We start from the raw sequence: 18,748 nt of genomic DNA, 5'->3' as shown, positions 1-18,748 counted from the left end.
GGAGAATCCCAGCATCGCCGAATTTAAGTGTTAGTCTCTATCACAAATCATGTCCCACCATATTTCCCTGAAAAAATTATCAGGGGGAATCTACTACTCAGAGGCTTCTCATTGGGTTTCATTGTTCAATTAGCTTCGTAATGAAAATCTCCCCTCGTTTTCCTAATTGGATTAGTAATATAATCTCTGGTCTCAATATACCCTTATATTTTTAACACAACTGTTTCTGAATACACCCTGTTATGTTCATTATTTATCCTGAACTTAGTTTCTCATAGGAAACTAAGACATTTTCTTCTACCCCAAAATTCTAAAATAAAGTTGTTCGTGAAGTTAGGAATAATCACATAAATTACAAACCATTTATTCCGTGTAATTACCTGTCACAATGAATGAAGGGCACCGGGCAGAGCCCAGTAAGAGACCAGGATGGTCGAGTGTGCAAGAGACCACCCCTCAAATCCTGGATCTTACTTATCTAACGTTTAGTGAATGGGGTTCCCAGTGGCCACTCTGGGCCTGGTCCACTGACCTTTGCATCCCAGGCCTCCCTGCTCGTCCTCTGGCCGGCTCTGCTGACACTGGCTGTTCACTCCTGGTGACGTGGGCCCTGCTAGGGCGTGAGCAGGAGGAGGCCTCACGTCACTGCCTGTGATTTTACTGTAGTTTTAAGTGACTTCTTTGGGGTTTATCGCACCGGTGTAGATAGACCCTGGTGATCTTTTAACTATATTTGAATCTTACGTTTCAGTGCTGTTGTGACTCAGCACTTTCCTCGCTAACAACTGTTCGAAAGGAAGCTGGGAGGTGGGAATGAGCTGTAGTCCCAGTGTGGCCCTCAGGGGCCCCTGGACAAGCGTCTGGGCTTTCGGTGCAACGGCCCTGTCCTCGCGCGGCTGCCCATCAGCGGTGCCCCACAAGGCAGGGAGCCTTGGCGTCCTGCGTGTTTCATCATTCAGACAGCCGGCTAACCAGGTCCTTACCCACACTACCTCATAAAGCGCTGACGCTGATGGTGGTAGAAAAAGAATCTCAGCTTTCAGGATGACATTTAGTTTTTTCTAAATGAGTCTAGAGCTTTAGTTGCCCAATGGACGTGGGTCTGGGTGAACTCCGGGAGTTGGTGATGGACAGGGAGGCCTGGCGTGCTGCGGCTCATGGGGTCGCAAAAAGTCAGAAACGACTGAGCAACTGAACTGAACTGAACATTCTCAGCTCGGAACCTGGTTGCTGTTTGGAATAATGCACTAGGACCTTGTAATCTTACCGATTTTTCGAGAGAAAGAAAATGCGGTCCTTATTATATCATTCTAAATTTGAGATTAAAATATTGGAAACAGGTGGTAGAAGGAAAGAAATGTTTCTTTGCCACTAGAATTTACTGTGCTCACTGTGGTTTCATTTTTCTCTTGCTGCTGCTGCTGCTAAGTCGCTTCAGTCGTGTCTGACTCTGTGCGACCCCATAGACGGCCTCCCACCAGGCTCCCCTGTCCCTGGGATTCTCCAGGCAAGAACACTGGAGTGGGTTGCCATTTCCTCCTCCAATGCATGAAACTGAAAGTGAAGTTGCTCAGTCGTGTCCGACTCTTCGTGACCCCATGGACTCCAGCCCACCAGGCTTCTCCATCCATGGGATTTTCCAGGCAAGAGTACTGGAGTGGGGTGCCATCGCCTTCTCCCATTTTTCTCTTAGAGCTGCTCAAAATTTGAGATAGCACTGACTTCTTAAAATAATTTTCTCATGGTAATTTTTCAGTTCTACCATTAGGAGTTTGGTTCTGTTTCCTTTTGTTTAAGGGCTTCCCTGGTGGCTCAGATGGTAAAGAATCTGCCTGCAATGCAGGAGACCTGGGTTCAATCTGTGGGTGGGGTAGATCCACTGGAGAAGGGGATGACTACCCGCTCCAGTATTCTTGCCTGGAGAATCCCATGAACAGATGAGCCTGGTGGGCTACAGTCCATGGGGTCACAAAGAGCTGGACACAACTGAGTGACTAACACTTTCGCTTTTCACTTTCCCTTTGCTTAACAAAATCCAGTGTCTTTTGTATATTCGCGTAGCTAAAGAGGCCAATCTGAGTCTTGGATTCACGTTTATGTTTGGTGCTATAATTGCCTATGTTTTCTGATCTCAGAAAAACTTTTAATTCTGTCCAGATTCTATCCATAATAAGCAATGGTCAGGTGTCCTAGCTGAAGTTTCTTTTTTTAACTTTAGGAAATAAATCTTCATTTTCTTCTAGGGGATATCATGTTCAGACATTCTTTTCTACATGAAGACAGAGACCCCACTGTATCACAGTCAGCTGCACCCTGTGAAACAGGCCATGAACTCTGCCCCCAGGTGGACACTCCAGAAATGGGGGGGTGTCCTTGGGGTGACAGGACACTGCATGGACACGGGCTTGTCACTTCCCCTGCCTGCCAGGGACCAGCTGGGCCAGCCCAGCCCAGCCTCCCGGGGCCCTCACTGCTCGGAGGGTTTCCACCACTGGAGGCTGGGCTCGGGGGCCCCGTGAGCCTGTCTCCAGAGACGAGTCGGGCCGTTCAGAAGCGAGCTCTCAGCTGCTCTGCCTGTGTCTGTCTCTGCAGAAGCAGGCAGCCAAGCCAATTTGGGATAATTACAGGGAGGCCCTAGTCTAGGTCGCACAACACCGTCACTCGTGCTGTGAATTCTAAAGGCTCTCGTGACCCCCAGGCCTGCGCGCTGGTTCTGCTGAGCCGGTCATTGCCTGACAGCCGCTGTGGGCAGGCCTGTCTGCAGGAGACCAGTTAGTCTTTACTTGGTTGCCTCTAATTGAAGAGGAGTGTTCCGTTTGTTTTAAAGTGCTTTCCTGTTCTCTATTCACAGGAGCCTCCGTCAATCCTGGTGGCCAGCGAGGATGGTGCGCCCAAAGGCACGAGGCCCGTGGCCTCCACCCCGGTGCCGGGGTCCCCCTGGTAAGACACCCTGGGCCCGGGGGGTCAGGGAGACAGCCCTGCCTGACCCAGCGCTTGCTGTCTCCACCAAAGAGAAATGCATGCCCTGTGGGTAATGCTGTTTTACACAAAGCAATTTGCAGCTCCTGGCGGGTAGAGTTCCACACCGTTGTCACCATCTGTCAAAAGAAAAACAGCATTTAAGTGATAAGTTATCCTGCTCCAATATATTTGCAAATATGCATTAAAGTAGGAAGGCCGTTGTGTATTGATCTGAGCAAGGCCGTGTCTGGAGAGTCGGCGGCACGCCTTGCGCTTCAAAGGCCTTTCCGTGGACTCCAGGAAAAGTGTAACCGAGGAGCTGTTAATTAAAGACGTGCCTGCTCTTTGTGGCTGCCCTGTGAGGATTCCCGTTCTCCGCGCCTCAACCCTCAAAGCGCCCTCCGCGAGGGAGCCGCCGACTCTGGTTTTCAAAAATGTCCTTTTATAATGGAGTAATTTAGAATCAGAAAAAAAAAGGTTATTATAGTAAAATTAGTTTTAAAGCCTGCAGATTAGACTGCAGGATACGGTTGGGAGGAACAGCTAATTTAGAGAACAGGAACAGAGCCACCTAAGGTCCGTCGAGGTAGCAGCGGCAGCCGACCGCGGTCCCCGGGTGTGGCGTCTGCCCTGTGTGATGTCCCGAGTGGATCCCAGCATCGGTCCTGCCCTGGCCATCTGCTTACTGAGGGAAGCCCTGCTCTTAACTCGACAGACGGGGCCCCCTCTCCTTCTCTGCTCAGTGGTTGGTGTCACGGGCACCCAAGGGCCTCCCACCCTTCAGCTCTAGTGCTCGGTGAGCTGGGGACGCCTCACAGGTCCGGGGCCCCCGATGGTGACACCTAACGATGCAGTGTTTCCAGTGCTGAGAGTGTCCTGCCATTCAAGTCGGGTCTGATGCCAGCTCCCGGGTTAGCGCAGACCCCACGGGCCAAGGGCTGAGTCCCAGCCCCCTGCCCCTGCACGTCTCCCCAGCTTATTGCGAGTCCCGGGCTCCCACAACCTCCCGTCAGGTTTGAAAATTTGCTAGAACGACTCACAGGACTTAGGAGAGTGATTGATTCACTTGTGATGACATCTGTATTATACAGGCAGCAGCCCAGGGACAGCTGGATGGCAAAGAGGTAAGGGCAGGCAGCAGGGCGGGGGTCTCCAGGCCCCACGCCCTCCTGGGGTTGCCACCCGCCCAGGACATTAGCGAGGTCAGCACACTGCAGCCCTCTGAACCCAAAGGAAGTTTTCTGAATGCCTTATTACTAGGCTTGTCCTCCCTGCTCCTGGAGGCTGGCGGTGGGGCCAGAAAACCAACCCTCTGATCACGTGGTCAGTCTTTCTGGGACCAGCCCCCACCCTCCATGGTCACACATGGAGGCGTATCAGTCACCATGTCATCAGTCTGAACTCACATGAGGTCAGGGGTGCTCCTTAGGAGTAAAAACGATGCCCCAGTCGCTCAGCTAATTAAAAGGGTTTTAGGAGCTTGGTGCCAGTAACTGAATGGGGGACAAAACAGATTTAAACTATTATTTTTTTTTATGATGCCAGAGATGCTGTCTGGGGTCTTCTGGAACCAAAGTCTCTCGCGTGTGTTTCTAAGGCAAGCACACTTGACTGCAAATCATATGAGGGGTTGCAGTAAATTCAGCGAGGTGTGTGACCCTGTCACACTGGACTTGATGCTGCCCTGGGGCTTATAATTGGGTAGGAGACCTGACCTTGAGCCGTAGAGACTTCCAGGGCTGTGGTTTCAACTTCTCGGTGACGCTGTGTTTGAGGGCAGAATGCTCCGTGGGATCCTGGGGTCCTAACCCCCGCGTGTGAGAGCTCACGCAGATGGAGAACGCGCGGGCGCCTGCTGCCGTTAGCTCTCAGAGAAGCAGGAACCTGCGGGGGTGTCCCCCTACCCGCGAGGCAGGGAGACGGGGGCAGGGGACCGGGTCTGCGAGACGTGAACCCCGGGACCCCGCAGGCCCCCGGGTGCTGTCAGAAGCTGGGGTGACCCGAGGCGCTGGCAAGGCTGCCAAGGAGCTGGGAGGCGTGCACGGCACGATGGTCCACATGTCACAGCCGTGTGCTGAGCCCCCTCACGTCTCAGATCTGCCTGTTCACCCCTGGACGGGCGGCCTCTCCACAGAGGCCCCCGCTGGCCCAGCTCCAGGCCCGCTCCTGAAGGGCCCCCTGCTCTGGCCCTCATAACGATGGGCAGGGCAGCAGGTGCTTGGGGGTCCCTGTGGTCAGAAGCCCTTGCCGTGACGAAGCTGGACTCTGACGGAGGTCACAACAGAGTAGGTGGCACCGTGACTGTCCAAGAAGGCAAGTGCCCCTGGATGCCCCGGCCCGTGGTCCAGGTGGAGTTGCCCAGAAGGTGTTTGCTTCGCTTCCTGCCCACGGGAGGCTTGCTCTCACATCAGAGGTCGGCCAGAAACCCAGGAGCTCTGTGCAGAATGAGGCCATAACCAGATACGCATTTCTGAGCATATACCACCATGTCCCAGGAGGAAGAGGGGAGAGCTGTTTCCACCCTCTTTTCCCTGAATCTTCTTGTCTGCAGGCCCCACAGTGCCTCACCCGACCTGCCCCGTGGGGCCGGGGCTTCTCAGTTCTCCCAGGTCAGCCCCTTCCCGGGGACAAAGGTGGGCAGAACGGCGAAGGGGGCAGAGAACAGAGCACACAGAGGTGCTGCCTTCTGGGGTCAGAGACCTCAGCCCTGTGGCTGTGACCCAGGGCGCACGGGTCCACCCTGCAGACGGGACTCTGCTCCTGGGACAGCGCACTCGGGACAAGTGCCCGGAGGACAGAGGGACCTGGGTGTGCCTTCCCGCGTGCGGGAGAGGGGGTGAGGCACGGAGCCCTTCCCCGCTGGGCTGAGCTGGATGCTTGGAGAGAGGAGCGGAAATATCTTGCCCCTTGCAGAGCCATGAACGCTGGGGTGTGCTGTGTGAAGTCAATGGGGGGATCATTTTGTACGGCAAGCCAGCAGTCCCCATTTCCATTTGCTAAAACGGGTCTTCGTGTTCTAAGGCTGCTAAGCGTGGATGTTTTGTACCAGACTTAACTAACTCTGGCACGCTAATTGTACCCTCTGGGATTTGGGGACAGTTAAAGAGGAGAGGGAACATGGCAGCCATCCAGAATCATACATTGTGATTAAGCCAGAGGAATGTATATGTATTACTTAAAATGTGCATAAACGATACGTGAAATTAATTCTGCATCACACAGCTGGCTCGGTCCGGTGGAGACCAGGCGTGACCAGTGGGCAGATTTCTCCTGGGGGATCACGTTGTTTACCTGCCGCCAGCTCTTTGCTTCAGTTGCGCAGGCGCCCCTGTGGCACAGGAAGCGGGCTCTTTGTTCTGGATGAGCCTGTGCCTGTTAATTGTTGTCACTCCTCTGTCTCCAGGGTAATAACCCTCCATTAAGTCTCTAATTGGCTCCGCTCTCCCGTCACTGGAGAGGCTGGGTGGTGGTGGCAGTGGGGGCTGGGCTGCTCCCCGCACGGCGGTCTGGGCACTGGGTCTCTCCGAGAGAAGGGTGTGGTGTGACCATCTGTCTTCGTGGCTCCCGGTTCCGACGGAATCAGCGCGACCCAGAGGCAGCAAACCTACAGCACAGACCCGTCCCGCATCTGGGGAGAACCAAGTCGTGCAGCTTCTTTCTTAACAGCCGGGCTTGGAGCCAGAGGGGAAGGAGCCCAGGAGCTCAGTGGGATGATGACCTGAGTCTGACTGGGCCTCCCGTCAGGGGGATCTTTTGGAGCCCACGTGTCTTTGCGTCTGAGTGTATCCACTTCTTGCGAAGGATACATGCCCAGGTGCACGGTCTGCCCTCAGCCAGCGTCCAGGGAGGTGATGGCTGTCAGCAGCTACCGGGGCTGGAGGCTGAAACCCCTCCACTCTTCGCCCACCAGGAGCACGGCTTAGGGCCCCCCACCCCACCAGGGGCTGCGACAGCATCACTCACCTGCTTCCAGCTGCTTCTTATTCCCCCGGGCCCCACTTCACGTGTCATCCAGAACTTTTTCAGGCCAGGCAGAATCACGGCTCTAGGACCCCAGGACACCTCCGAGAGTGGGGAGATGGGTTGGCTGAGGCTGGCCTCACACAGCCTTTGGGGTGCTGGCAGGGGGCTACCTCTGCACCCCTCTCTGCGCCCACGGGAGCATGAGCCCCTCCCTGCCTCTGTGATCGAGGCTGCCAGCCCCTCGGTAATTCTGGCTGAAGTGTCCCGTCCCCTGGGGGTGGATGCACACGCCCCAGACTTTCTCATGTGGGCATACCCTCGCTGACCCGCTTTCTCAGGGAACTCATCACTCCCCGGGCCCTTCAGTCGCTGTAGCCCTGATGGTGCCAAGTTTGGTGGGACCAGGTCTCGTCTTTGAAAACCCCAAAGTGCGGTCTTTAAGGAGGAGGTGAGGCTGCGTGTCCTGCACAGACACCGCCTGCCTCTCGCTGTCGGAAACTCTCCTGAAGTTTAGATTCTACTCCATCCTTCCTCCCCTTTAGGTCAGGGTCCACAGAAGCAGCACTTAGGACAGAGCTCCCAGAGCCCGGAGGTACTGAGGAGTGGTTCCAGGAAAGGGGCAGAGGAAGGCGGCCGGGGTGTGGTGGTTGGGGGGAAGGGCTGGGCTAAAAGGATGTGGTCTCAGCAGGAGGCCAATCACCGAGGGTTTGCCCCACGCACTTGACCCCACCGGGCTGCTACGGGAAGCAATCCCAGGGCAGGCACGGTCTCCAGGTGCAGCAGTCAACCTCTGAGCACAGCTACCCAGAGCCCAGGACAGACTAGCTCAGGAGCTGGGGACAGTGTCCCTGCCCATAAGGTTGATCCGCACGGAAGGGCATTAGTATGACCATGCCTGGGGTCCTGGACAAAGCTGGAAAATTAACAGAAAAGAATAGAAGATAGAGTAGAAGTTAGAAGGGACTTAAGAAATCATCTGGGACTAGACCTGCGTCCACCAGCTTGCTTTTATAAATGAGGACACCGAGTCCACAGCAGTGAGATCACTGCCTGAGGTGCTGAGACACACAGAGGCAAAGCCATCCTGGAAGGCAGGGCTCCACGCCCCTGGGCTCCTCAGTGCCCCCAGTGACTCTGGGGGAGGGGACAGACCAGGCAGCCATGATGCTGAGGCCACTGGGGGTGGGGCTGTGGCGCCCAGATCACTGGTGTGCTTGTGTGTGCGTGCACACTTGTGTATGCACGTGTGGGGATGCATGTGTGGGTGCACACATGTGAGTGTGTGTGCATGTGCATCTATGCACAAGTGTGTACTCGTGTGTGCACACACAAGTGTATATGCTGTGTGTCAATGCACGTGTGTGCGTGCACAAGTGTGAGTGTGTGTGCATGTGCCTTTATGCACAAGTGTGTGTGTGCATACGTGTGAATGTATGTGTGTGCATGTGTGTGCACACACAAGAGTGTGTGCATGTGTATGGGTGGAGGGGTGCTGAGCACAGGATGACGTCCTGCCAGAACACCTGTACCTGTCCGGTGTATCTGCTGTAAAGGTTCATTGTACTGCAGATGCCATCAGGGGTCCCGGGGTCACACAGCAGCTCCTAAATTTGTAAATAGATAGACAAGGGCGCAGTGAGTCAAAGCTGCATCTGGACTTTCCCACTCAGGCCAAGCGCAGTCAGACAGTGAAAAGACATCATCGCGACTGTCACAAACCAACCTACTCGCTGCCAGGAGCTTTGGTCTTGGAGCTCTTTTTCCAGCTGCAGCCTGGCCAAAGAAGGCTTTAGAAGCCTGTGTGTGGGCAGTGACCAGCCGCCTGCGTGCACCAGACCAGACAGGTGGATGCCCTCCGTGTTAGAGGGTGCCCAGGACTGGGCTTCACCCTCTGCACTGCTGAGGGTCTGCTGGCTTCTTACTCGACATCGCCTGCATTCTGATCTAGCTGAAGCTGCAAACAGCCTGCATTCACACCAGGCAAACCTCCCCCCACCCCACCCCCTGGTGCGCAGATAACCCAGGTGGGCTACTGTGGTGCTAAGAACACATGCTGAGTGTTGCCAGGAGCGCAGCCCCCAGACCCGGCAGGAGGCACTCCGTCACCCTGCAGAGCATCTGAGAGGGAAGGGGCTGTGCTCCTGGCAGGGTTTATGGTCCCTGCTGGCCCAGAATTCTGTGCGAGACTCACAGTGGCAGAATTGTACATAATGTACAGAACAGCATAATTACCTGCAGCTTTATACACAGTGAAAGCTTCCTAAGCCAGAGGACTTCTGCACCGGCAGGCAGGCAGGCAGCTTCCTCCCACGAGAGGTCACCTGTGCCCTGTCGGGGCCCGCTGGGGGTGGCAGGCAGACCCGTGCATTGGGCAGGTCCTTGTCCAGCTCGCCAGTCCTGCCCCTCAGGCCTAGCCCTTGTTGGCCTGTCATCCAGTCTCTAGTAAAGGCTGACCCTCATGTTTGCCTCAGCTTTCCCGCAGTGACGGGCATGTTAGAATAACACAAATGTCCATCGCAGGCCCCCCCCCACACAGATGATGGAACGGAGATCACGGAGGGTGAGGGCAGCTCTCAAGGTCACCTGAAGGTCAAGGGCAGGCCTAGAGCTGGATGGTGCATCCACCGAGAAGCCAGGTCATGGCCTTCTACCTGGATGACCAGGCCAGCAGGGGCCTATACAGTGTGAGGGTGTAGGTTGCTGCTGGCCAGATGCAGACCCTGGTGCTGGCGCCCAGGATGGGGAGGGGTCAGGGGTGAGGTCTACTGGTCGTCAACCTGTGGAAACTCACATCTCACAGCTCTGGAGGTCAGAATCCAACCCCACGGGGCTGAATCCAGGTGGGGAGGAGGGGGCTGATTCCCTCCCAAGGCTCAGGGGAGACTGCTCTAGACTTTCCAGCTTCTAGAGACACTGGCATCCACAGCCACTTCCTCCAACATCAAGGCCAGAGTGGCGCATCCTCTGACCTCTGTCTCCACCCATCCTGTGTGTGTGTCTGTCTGTCTGTCTTCTGCTTCCATCCTCCCATCCCCTTCTCTCACTCTGACTCCCAGCCTCCCTCTTCCCTTATGAGGACCCTTCTGATGACACTAAACTTGCCTGGACAGCCCAGCCTACTCCCTGCATCTCAAGACAGGAACTTAATCACATCTGAGAGGTCCCTTTTGCCCTGTAAGGTAACATTCATAGGTTCTTGGGAGTAGGATGTAGACCTCTTTGGGGTCGTTATTTGGCTCACCACTCCCATGAACCCTGCCTGGCTGCGGAGTAAATCAGACAGACCATCTAAAAGTCATTTCTACGTAGGGATCTGGTCTGCACAGAGTTTCAGAACGTGAGGCTAGCCCCTGCACTGAGCCTCTGTCTGGCCCACGGGAAGTGGCCAGCTGGTCTGAGCACAGAGGCTCAAGGGTGGGGGTGATTTTCTCTGTGGGAAGCAGACTGGTGTGTGCTGCCTGGATCCAGAAAGGGGGCAGGCAACCAGGTGTGTCTGATGGTAAGGCAGGAGCTGGTGCTCAGGAGGCCGGCAAGTGCCCAGAAGTGTCCCTGATCCCTCAAGAAATCAATGACCAGAGGGCTTCAGTCCACGAGGACTAGTCCTGCCCATTCCTGCAGCTTCTGAGGAGCCTGGGGAGAGTCCTGGAGCTTCCCGGGCCCTCAGAGGTCACTGTAGGATGCTGAGGTCACGGGAGGGGAGAGGCCTAACCCCAGAAGAATCTTCTGGAAGGGCCAGACCAGAGGCAGGACAGAGCTCATTTCTCTGCACCATCACGAGACTGGTCACAGGACAGCCTGAGGCCGCTCCGGTGACCTCGACCGGCTGTGTTGCTGGGACACACTGAGGCCGTGTCTGAATTCCCGTGTGCGTTCCCACACTGCAGACTCACTCCGCGGAAAGGGAGCTCTTCCTTTCCTTTGTTTTTCTTTTCTTCACTATTTCTCCTTTGCTATCTTTCCTTCTCTCTGATAAACTTTCACAGAGATGAAGTCTTAAAATTGCATATTATTCCTTTTGGAGATTTTCGTTTCCTCCATATGAAAATGCAAAGCTAATTCTTTGCTCTTCTGAAAGCAAAGCGGGACACCTCAACAGGGCTGAGGTTGCTGATTCCAGCAGCCGGGTTGCTGGTTCTCAGCTGGAGAGGGATGGGCTGTGGCCTCCGTGTGGCTCCATGAACCCTGTTGCTCAGTCACCGTCCAATCGGGGAAGTTTACTGGGAACCAAGGTCTGTGTTACCTGGTCCTTGGACCCAAAGCCAGAGTGGGAATCCAACTGAAAGGAGAGCTGGCCTTTGGGAAGAGCTCAGACCTCCTGGGACCCAGTTGAGCCTCTCATGTCTGAACTTTGCTGTCCTTACCAGTAGAAGGAAGGTCAGGTTGCTGTCTGCCTATGAATAGAATGAGAGGATGTATGAGAAACATCTGAGAATCACCCTGAAAAGCCAGACATCGCTATTATTATTCATACTTTGTAAAATACTACTTTTGTGAATGTGTGGATTTCAGCCCCAAGGGCATTTTGGGTTTGGATGCATGCCTGCACTAACCTGTCTGCGAATGCAGGAAACATAAGAGACTCGGGTTTGATCCCTGGGTCAGGAAGCTCCCCTGGAGGAGGGCATGGCAACCCACCCCAGTTTTCTTGCCTGGAGAATCCCATGGACAGAGGAGCCTGTCAGGCTACAGGCCATGGGATCACAGACAATCAGACATGACTGATCGACTTAGAACACACACTATGGTCTTTTGATGCATGCCTCTCAGAGAGACTAAGAGCAGTTTCTCGATTTGCACAGGTGTGTGGTCTGGACGGGTGATGACCGAGTTTTCTTCTTCAACCCGACGATGCAGTTGTCCGTCTGGGAGAAGCCGATGGACTTGAGGAACCGCGGGGACCTCAACAGGATCATCGAAGACCCTCCGCACAAGCGCAAGCTGGAGGCGGCAGCAAGTAACTAAGACAGCCGGGACCTGGGCACCCACCTGTAGGAGAGTCTAGGCTATACATCCCTGAGTGGGAGAGGAGAGCACAATGCCCAGTTGTGCTGGCAGTTGATTTTGAAGGACTCGTGCTCCCTGTTTCAGAATTTAGTCATTAAGTTTTTATGGCACTTTCTGCAGAAACTTTGATCCTTCCACGGGATTGGTTCTGGCTTTCTCTTTGCATTGCGTAAATTTACAAACCCAGAGAAGGTTATCCTTCAGCCACCGGGAGCTTCCTTTCCAGCTCAGATATTAGCCTGCATTTAACCTTCTCTCTTAAAAAGTTGTTTTCTATTATCAAATTAATGGGTATTCGTTAAGCATTCTAGAAAATGCAAAGCAGTCTCACCAGGTAAACTCATCCGTGGCGATCGCTTTGATGTGCTAGTTCTGTTGCTGGCCAGAATCTTGGCCTTCTCTGCCCACCGAAGCCAAAGGAAAAATACAGAGAGTTTGGAGGAGATACAAAGGTGGCTTTAATTCTCACCTGGCTGAGAGGGGAAGACAGCAGGCTCAGGCCTCCAGAACTGTGTCCCCATCCACGGGGAGTCTTGTTCAGTCTCTCAGTCGTGTCCAGCTCTTTGTGAGCCCATGGACTGCAGGCGCCAGGCTTCGCTGTCCATCACCATCTCCCGGAGCTTGCTCAAATTCATGTCCATTGAGTCAGTGATGCCATCCACCCATCTCATCCTCTGTCACCCGCTTCTCCTCCTGCTCTCAATCTTTCCCAGCATCAGTCTTTTCCATTGAAGCAGCCCTTTGCGTCATGAGGAGTCTAGGGGCTTATGTAAGATGAGGGCTCACAGTCAGGAGTCAGTGAAGACGAACAAAGCTGTTAGGGTCTTGATTTCCCCCTCTTGCATTGTTTCAAAGACGGTCACAGGCCAGTGCCAGCAGCCCAGCAACCGCCTCTGTCAGCCCCCTGGGCCGCAGCCTTCTTTCTGATATGTGACTACAGGGGGAAGGGTGTCCTGAGGGTAAACACCAGACACAGGATGTATTTAGCATTGGGTCAAAGGAAATAGGTGTGAAGTGTAGCTCCTGCAGAGTTAGGGGCAGAAAAGCAAACTTAGTTATAGACATGCAGAGTTAGAAGCAGTTAAAGTAAAAAAAAAAATAATAACTAGAAATGTTCAGGCTACTCACTGTTCTCCTTATCTTCTTTATTCTCAGGAAAGGTGAAAGTCTTTAAGTCCTGTCTGACTCTTTGCAACCCCATGGACTGTAGCCTGTCAGGCTCCTCTGTCCATGAAATTCTCCAGGCCAGAATACTGGAGTAGGTAGCCATTCTCTTCTCCAGGGGACCTTCCCAACCCAGGATTGAGGCCAGGTCTCCCACATTGCAGCCGGGTTCTTTAGTCTGAGTCACAAGGGAAGTTAAAGAAAAAAACCCATTCCTTTTTTTCCCTTTTTACTGCAACAGTTTCTTTGCTCTTTTTTTCCCCATCATTTGGTTTTTGCTCCAGATGTTGTAAGACTGCTTCTTGAGACTACATGTCATAATTGGTAACATGTAACCATGAAATTAAAAGATGCTTACTCCTCGGAAGGAAAGTTATGACCAACCTAGATAGCATATTCAAAAGCAGAGACCTTACTTTGCCAACAAAGGTCCGTCTAGTCAAGGCTATGGTTTTTCCTGTGGTCATGTATGGATGTGAGAGTTGGACTGTGAAGAAGGCTGAGCACCGAAGAATTGATGCTTTTGAACTGTGGTGTTGGAGAAGACTCTTGAGAGTCCCTTGGACTGCAAGGAGATCCAACCAGTCCATTCTGAAGGAGATCAGCCCTGGGATTTCTTTGGAAGGAATGATGCTAAAGTTGAAACTCCAGTACTTTGGCCCCCTCATGCGACGAGTTGACTCATTGGAAAAGACTCTGATGCTGGGAGAGATTGGGGGCAGGAGGAGAAGGGGACGGCAGAGGATGAGATGGCTGGATGGCATCACTGACTTGATAGACGTGAGTCTGAGTGAACTCTGGGAGTTGGTGATGGACAGGGAGGCCTGGCGTGCTGCGATTCACGGGGTCGTAGAGAGTCGGACATGACTGAGTGACTGAACTGAACTGCACTGAACCTTCTCCATCATGCACCCATTCCAGAGCTTTGTAGGAAGTCCATCCACTCTTTGTTTGAAGGGTGCTTGAATTCACCTAAAGTGCATGTGGAGAAGGGAAAAGATCCTTCCCAGCTGCAGAGGAATCCAATGCGTGGCAGAGAGATAGCTGTTCAGAAGCTGCCCCAGCAAATCTCATTTTCCCGAGAGCCAGAGCAGAACACTTCCATGTGTTCAGAAAGGATCTGCCGATTAGGTCTTATACATTTTTTATCAGTTGTGTTGGGAACGGTGCACTCCCTGAGCACGTGGGTTGAAACAGTCTTGGCTTCACTGAGATCTTGAGATCACAGTTTTCCCTGACTGACCCGCAGAGCTTGGCTGAAAGGCCGGGAAATGGAATCTTGACCTCTGGATTGAGTGTTTGCTTTAGCTTTGGAGTGGTTTTTGAGTATTTTTGAGCCCATCTCAAGTGATGCTAACCCAGATAACACAGATCAGCCTGTGCTGGATCCAGAAGCATTTGAATGGAACTTTAGGAGAAAGTGTCTTAAAAGCTTCGTCAACATTTTGATCAGTGCTAACGGACATGGACAGGTTGCTCTTGCAAAGCTGGCAGCAGTCTGCTGAGATGGAGTGATGGATACCCATAACTCCATCAACTGAGAAAGTACACCCCACCTGCAAGTTGAGAGTTAAGTCTTATTTGGCAGACATTTTTAGGACTTCAAGCCCAGGAGACAGCATCTCAAGTGACCTTGAGAGAAGTATTCTGAGCAAGCCAGGTTCCATAGACGTTTTACAGCAAAGGTCAGGTAGTCTGAACACCCAAAGATTATTGTTTGCTAAAGAAAACCAGATATCCCAAAGTAAGGAATTTAGTGCCTTTCCATGTATGGGAAAGTGCGAGAGTGTGGGCTCGGTGAAATCATTCCTTCCGTATGCACTTCGGCTTGTCTGGGGCCAGTGCCCTGCATTTTCACACCCTGAGTTCCTCTGGGGCTTACCGTGGGCAGCGGGAGTCTTCTGACGGCTGCTAGGTGCCGTATTCTCCTTCCTGAGTGCCCTCACGGCTCACCGGCTCACGCTGGAGGGCTGTGGTCACTGGCGACCGTGGCATCCTTGTTTCCTGGTGTGGCAGGGAGTGTTCCGTTTCTCGGTACATTCCCCTCTCGTAAGATAATGAGTGCACCCCCAGAGCATCAGCTCGAGCCGGCTGACTCTGAGAAGCGAATGTTCCAGATGCAGATCTCAGTCTGTAACACAAGCTGTTCTCAGGGACAGCGAGAACTGGGCTGTGAATTTGCTCCCTCCTTTGACTGAGGCATCCATTATCTGAAAAGATGCTTTGCGTGCTGAATGAAGGCTTGAACCAAAACCCCTCACACACAGACACCCGGCACCCAACGTCCTCACCGTCACCACCTGTGGGGCTGGTGTCCCGAGACCTGCCAATCCCTGGAGGACATTCAGGTGCAGCTTGTCACGGGGATACTTACTTGCAAACAATGGGGGCAGTCTCCTCGCTCCTTCCTGCAGCTTGCATTCTCAGAGATAATTGGGTGCTGTTTCTTTATTTTTCGGAGGCCTGGCAGGGATGAGAAAGGATGGAACTTGTTAGCAGTCAGGACACAGTTGGTCACCTGTTTTTCTGCCCTGGACCAAGTTGAGCCAGGGCTACGAGAGCAGAGGGGTGAGCAGGGTCCTCCCCCACCCCGAGTCCTCTGCCCTTTCCAGGCTTCTGAGGTGGAGGACAGTATTAGAAGATTAACAAGCATGTTAGAAAAGTGAAGAGTTTATGTGAGCAAAAATCGATTCTGATCCTGAAGCTCCAAACCGGAAGTCGTTGGAGCCAGGGAAGGCTGGCCTGGTGCAGGCACAGAGGCAGAGCAGGGGGAATCAGCTGCCAGGCACCAGGAAGGCCTGCCTCCTGCCCAGCTGGCCCTCCTCAGCATCCCCACTGACCAGTAACCCTGAGGCTTTTACTGGCTCAGAGGTCTGTCCAATGGCCTCCTTGTATAATTAATTACAACAAGGACCTGAATTATCTGGGTCATAGATCAGGGCTTCATTTCACTCTGCTGGCCTGAATCTCATTTTGCACTTAAAAAGGTGGAGAATGGAGCCTTAAATCTAACAAACACAGCTGGAAATACCCGACTCTTATAGGCTTAACACATCAAGCCATTTTTGTCTGACCAGTGTAATGGTGGCCCCTGAACCACTCTATCCAGATAGATGTGTGATCATAAATTTACAAGCAGCTACAAAATGAGCTTTAACCTTACTTACTCTTATTAAAAGAGGAAGAGCTGCCTTAAGCCGTCTTAAAAGTCTTTAACCTGCATCTTAAAGACATGCAAATGACCTCCGTTCTCAACTTCAGGTTGCAGAGCAGGAATTGACATTTAAATGGATAACTTGTAATTTCCTAAGATCCACTCACTGAAATTATTCTGTTTGCAGCAAAACAGGACAGGAAGTATTTCTGGAAGACTAATTAGCAATGAGCAGGCAGAGTTGCTGACCTCAGGCCACGAGCAAGGTGAATTTTTCCCTGGCTGATCACCTGTCATGACTCATCTAATGTTCTGACCCTAATTATTATAAGAATCAGCTCTAGGGAAGACTGTCCTTGGTATAGAATTTTGTTTTTCACATTGTGTTGGGCTATGAGTCATTATAGATTTAAATATTAAAACCTGTTTCTTGTCTGAAATGGAACCATTAAGCATTCCAATTGATATTCATTATTTTTCAAGAGGCAAGTAGAATTTGACAAAATACTTCCCTGGTGGCTCAGCTGCTAAAGAATCCCCCTGCAGTGTCGGAGACCTGGGTTCGATCCCTGGGTTGGGAAGATCTCCTGGAGAACAGAACGGCTACCTACTCCAGCATTCTGGCCTGGAGAATTCCATGGACTGTATAGTCCATAGGATCGCAAAGAGTCAGACAGGACAGAGCGACTTTCACACTTTCACTTTCTGCCACATTTAACTGCAGTAGGTTTGGAGGGGTGTGTGTGTGTGTGTATTTTGTGTGCATACTAGGAATATCAGCATGGAAGGAGGAGTTAATATTGTCAGGCAACTATGGGAAAAGGGTGCAGAACTGCCAGAAGGGCTAAACCTTTCAACAGATAAAGAAAAGGCCCCCTTTTCTCCATTCTGTTTTCCTTGCTGAGAGGTTTAGCTAAAGGCCTGAATTATTTCCTAATCATCCTCCAGTGCATCCGGACTTTTACGGCTCTAGCAGACAGGCTGCTAGTTGGGAATAATGCCTGTTGAACTGCGAAGTGAGAAGGAGCAGCCTTCACGCCGTGTCCGCTCCGTGTCCTGACATTCGGGGCTGCTACAGGCTCTTCCTTGGTGAGGACGCCCCACTCACGTTTGTCTTCCCTCCAGCTTCAGCATTTCCCAAATCTCTTAGAGGCTCAGTTCTGCCACCCGTGTTTACCTGAAGCACCAACGACCTCTCTTCAGGGCAATGGGTAGTGGAGACTGAAGTGAAATGAAAAGTCGTGAGATACGTTTTATTCGGGGACCTCACTGAGGACTGTAGCCAGGGAGAGAGCCTCTCAGATCACTCTGAGGAGCTGCTCCAAACGGTGTTGACTTAAAACAGAAAAAAAAAAAGCGCCATGTGAGAGTTGTGAGTCAAGTTTTATTTGTGGTGAAATGAAGACTGCAGCCTGGGAGGCAGCATCTCGGGTAGCTAGCTCTGAGAGACAGCTCCGATGAGTCGGGGGCGGGTCAGTATATATGTGATTTTGGTGAAGGGGGAGTCCATGCAATCAGACACATATTTTTGCAGAAGATTTCTACTAGTCTCATGAGGGTTACTGCTAGTCACGAGGGGCAGTCATCACCATGAAGGATTTTGGTGCTTTTATAGATATGAGGAGGTACAAGAACTGGGCTCATAAAATCAGCTCCTGAAAATATCCAGCTGCCTGAACACCTGTCCTGCCAGTTTCTTCAGAGCACAGAGAGCCTGGCTCCCGCTCTCCACCCTGAGCTCCTTCCAGGGGTGTTGAAGGTTGGCAGGTGCAGCAGAGCCTGATGTAACCCTTGTAGAGGTGGACGGCAGGTGCCAGTTTGTGGGTGACCAAGGTGAGGGAGGAGGTGGTGGTGGTTTAGTTACTAAGTTGTGTCCAACTCTTGGGACCCCAGGGACTGTAGCCAGCCAGGCTCCTCTGTCCACGGGATTCTTCAGGCAAGAATATTGGAGTGGGTTGCCATTTCCTTCTCCAGAGATAAGGGAGGAGCCAGGATATACAGGGGTTCTTCCTTAGGAAAAAAAATTTAATTGAACCCAAAAGACTACAGCTAATCACAAAAAACAGACATCTCAAGTAAACGATTTGTGCTTTTCTGTGTGCGGGAAGGTGCAAGAGTCGGACTCAGCGACATCTCTCCTGAGACGCACACCTTCACTATCGAGGACCGGTGCCCTGCTTTTCTCTGCCCTGAAGTCCCCTCAAGGCTCAGCGTCAGGGCCGTGACTGATGGCTTGTTAGCAGGCAACGTTCTTTGTTTCCTGAAATGGCAGGTGACCTCTTTTGGTCCACAGTAGAAATTTTCCTGCCTTCTGGCCCCTGCTGCCTCATCACCTGCCCCATTCAGGATGGGGATCCCATCCCTTCTGCCGGGGGTTTGGTGCAGTCTGGTAGGATGTACCAGAGGGTGATCAGATAAAACGCCTGTGAGTCTGTCCTCTAGGGTGGGGAGGCAGACAAGGCGGAGGACGATCTCCCAGCCTCTTTCCCCTGCCTTCTGTCT

The 18,748-nt window shown here is 52.6% G+C and overlaps 1 protein-coding gene across 1 annotated transcript in view; it reads left to right on the top strand.

Moving 5' to 3' along the window:
- Positions 1-18,748, top strand: part of TCERG1L (transcription elongation regulator 1 like) — a 196,235-nt gene that overhangs the window by 132,300 nt on the left and 45,187 nt on the right. Inside the window, exons 6-7 of the mRNA XM_061403870.1 lie at positions 2,852-2,940; positions 11,724-11,878. Coding sequence (XP_061259854.1) covers positions 2,852-2,940; positions 11,724-11,878 — 244 coding nt within the window. The remainder of the gene's footprint in view (positions 1-2,851; positions 2,941-11,723; positions 11,879-18,748) is intronic.

This window comes from Bos javanicus, chromosome 26 (genome assembly GCF_032452875.1).
Source record: "Bos javanicus breed banteng chromosome 26, ARS-OSU_banteng_1.0, whole genome shotgun sequence".
Classification (NCBI taxonomy): domain Eukaryota; kingdom Metazoa; phylum Chordata; class Mammalia; order Artiodactyla; family Bovidae; genus Bos; species Bos javanicus.
This window is presented reverse-complemented; position numbering and strand designations above follow the sequence as displayed.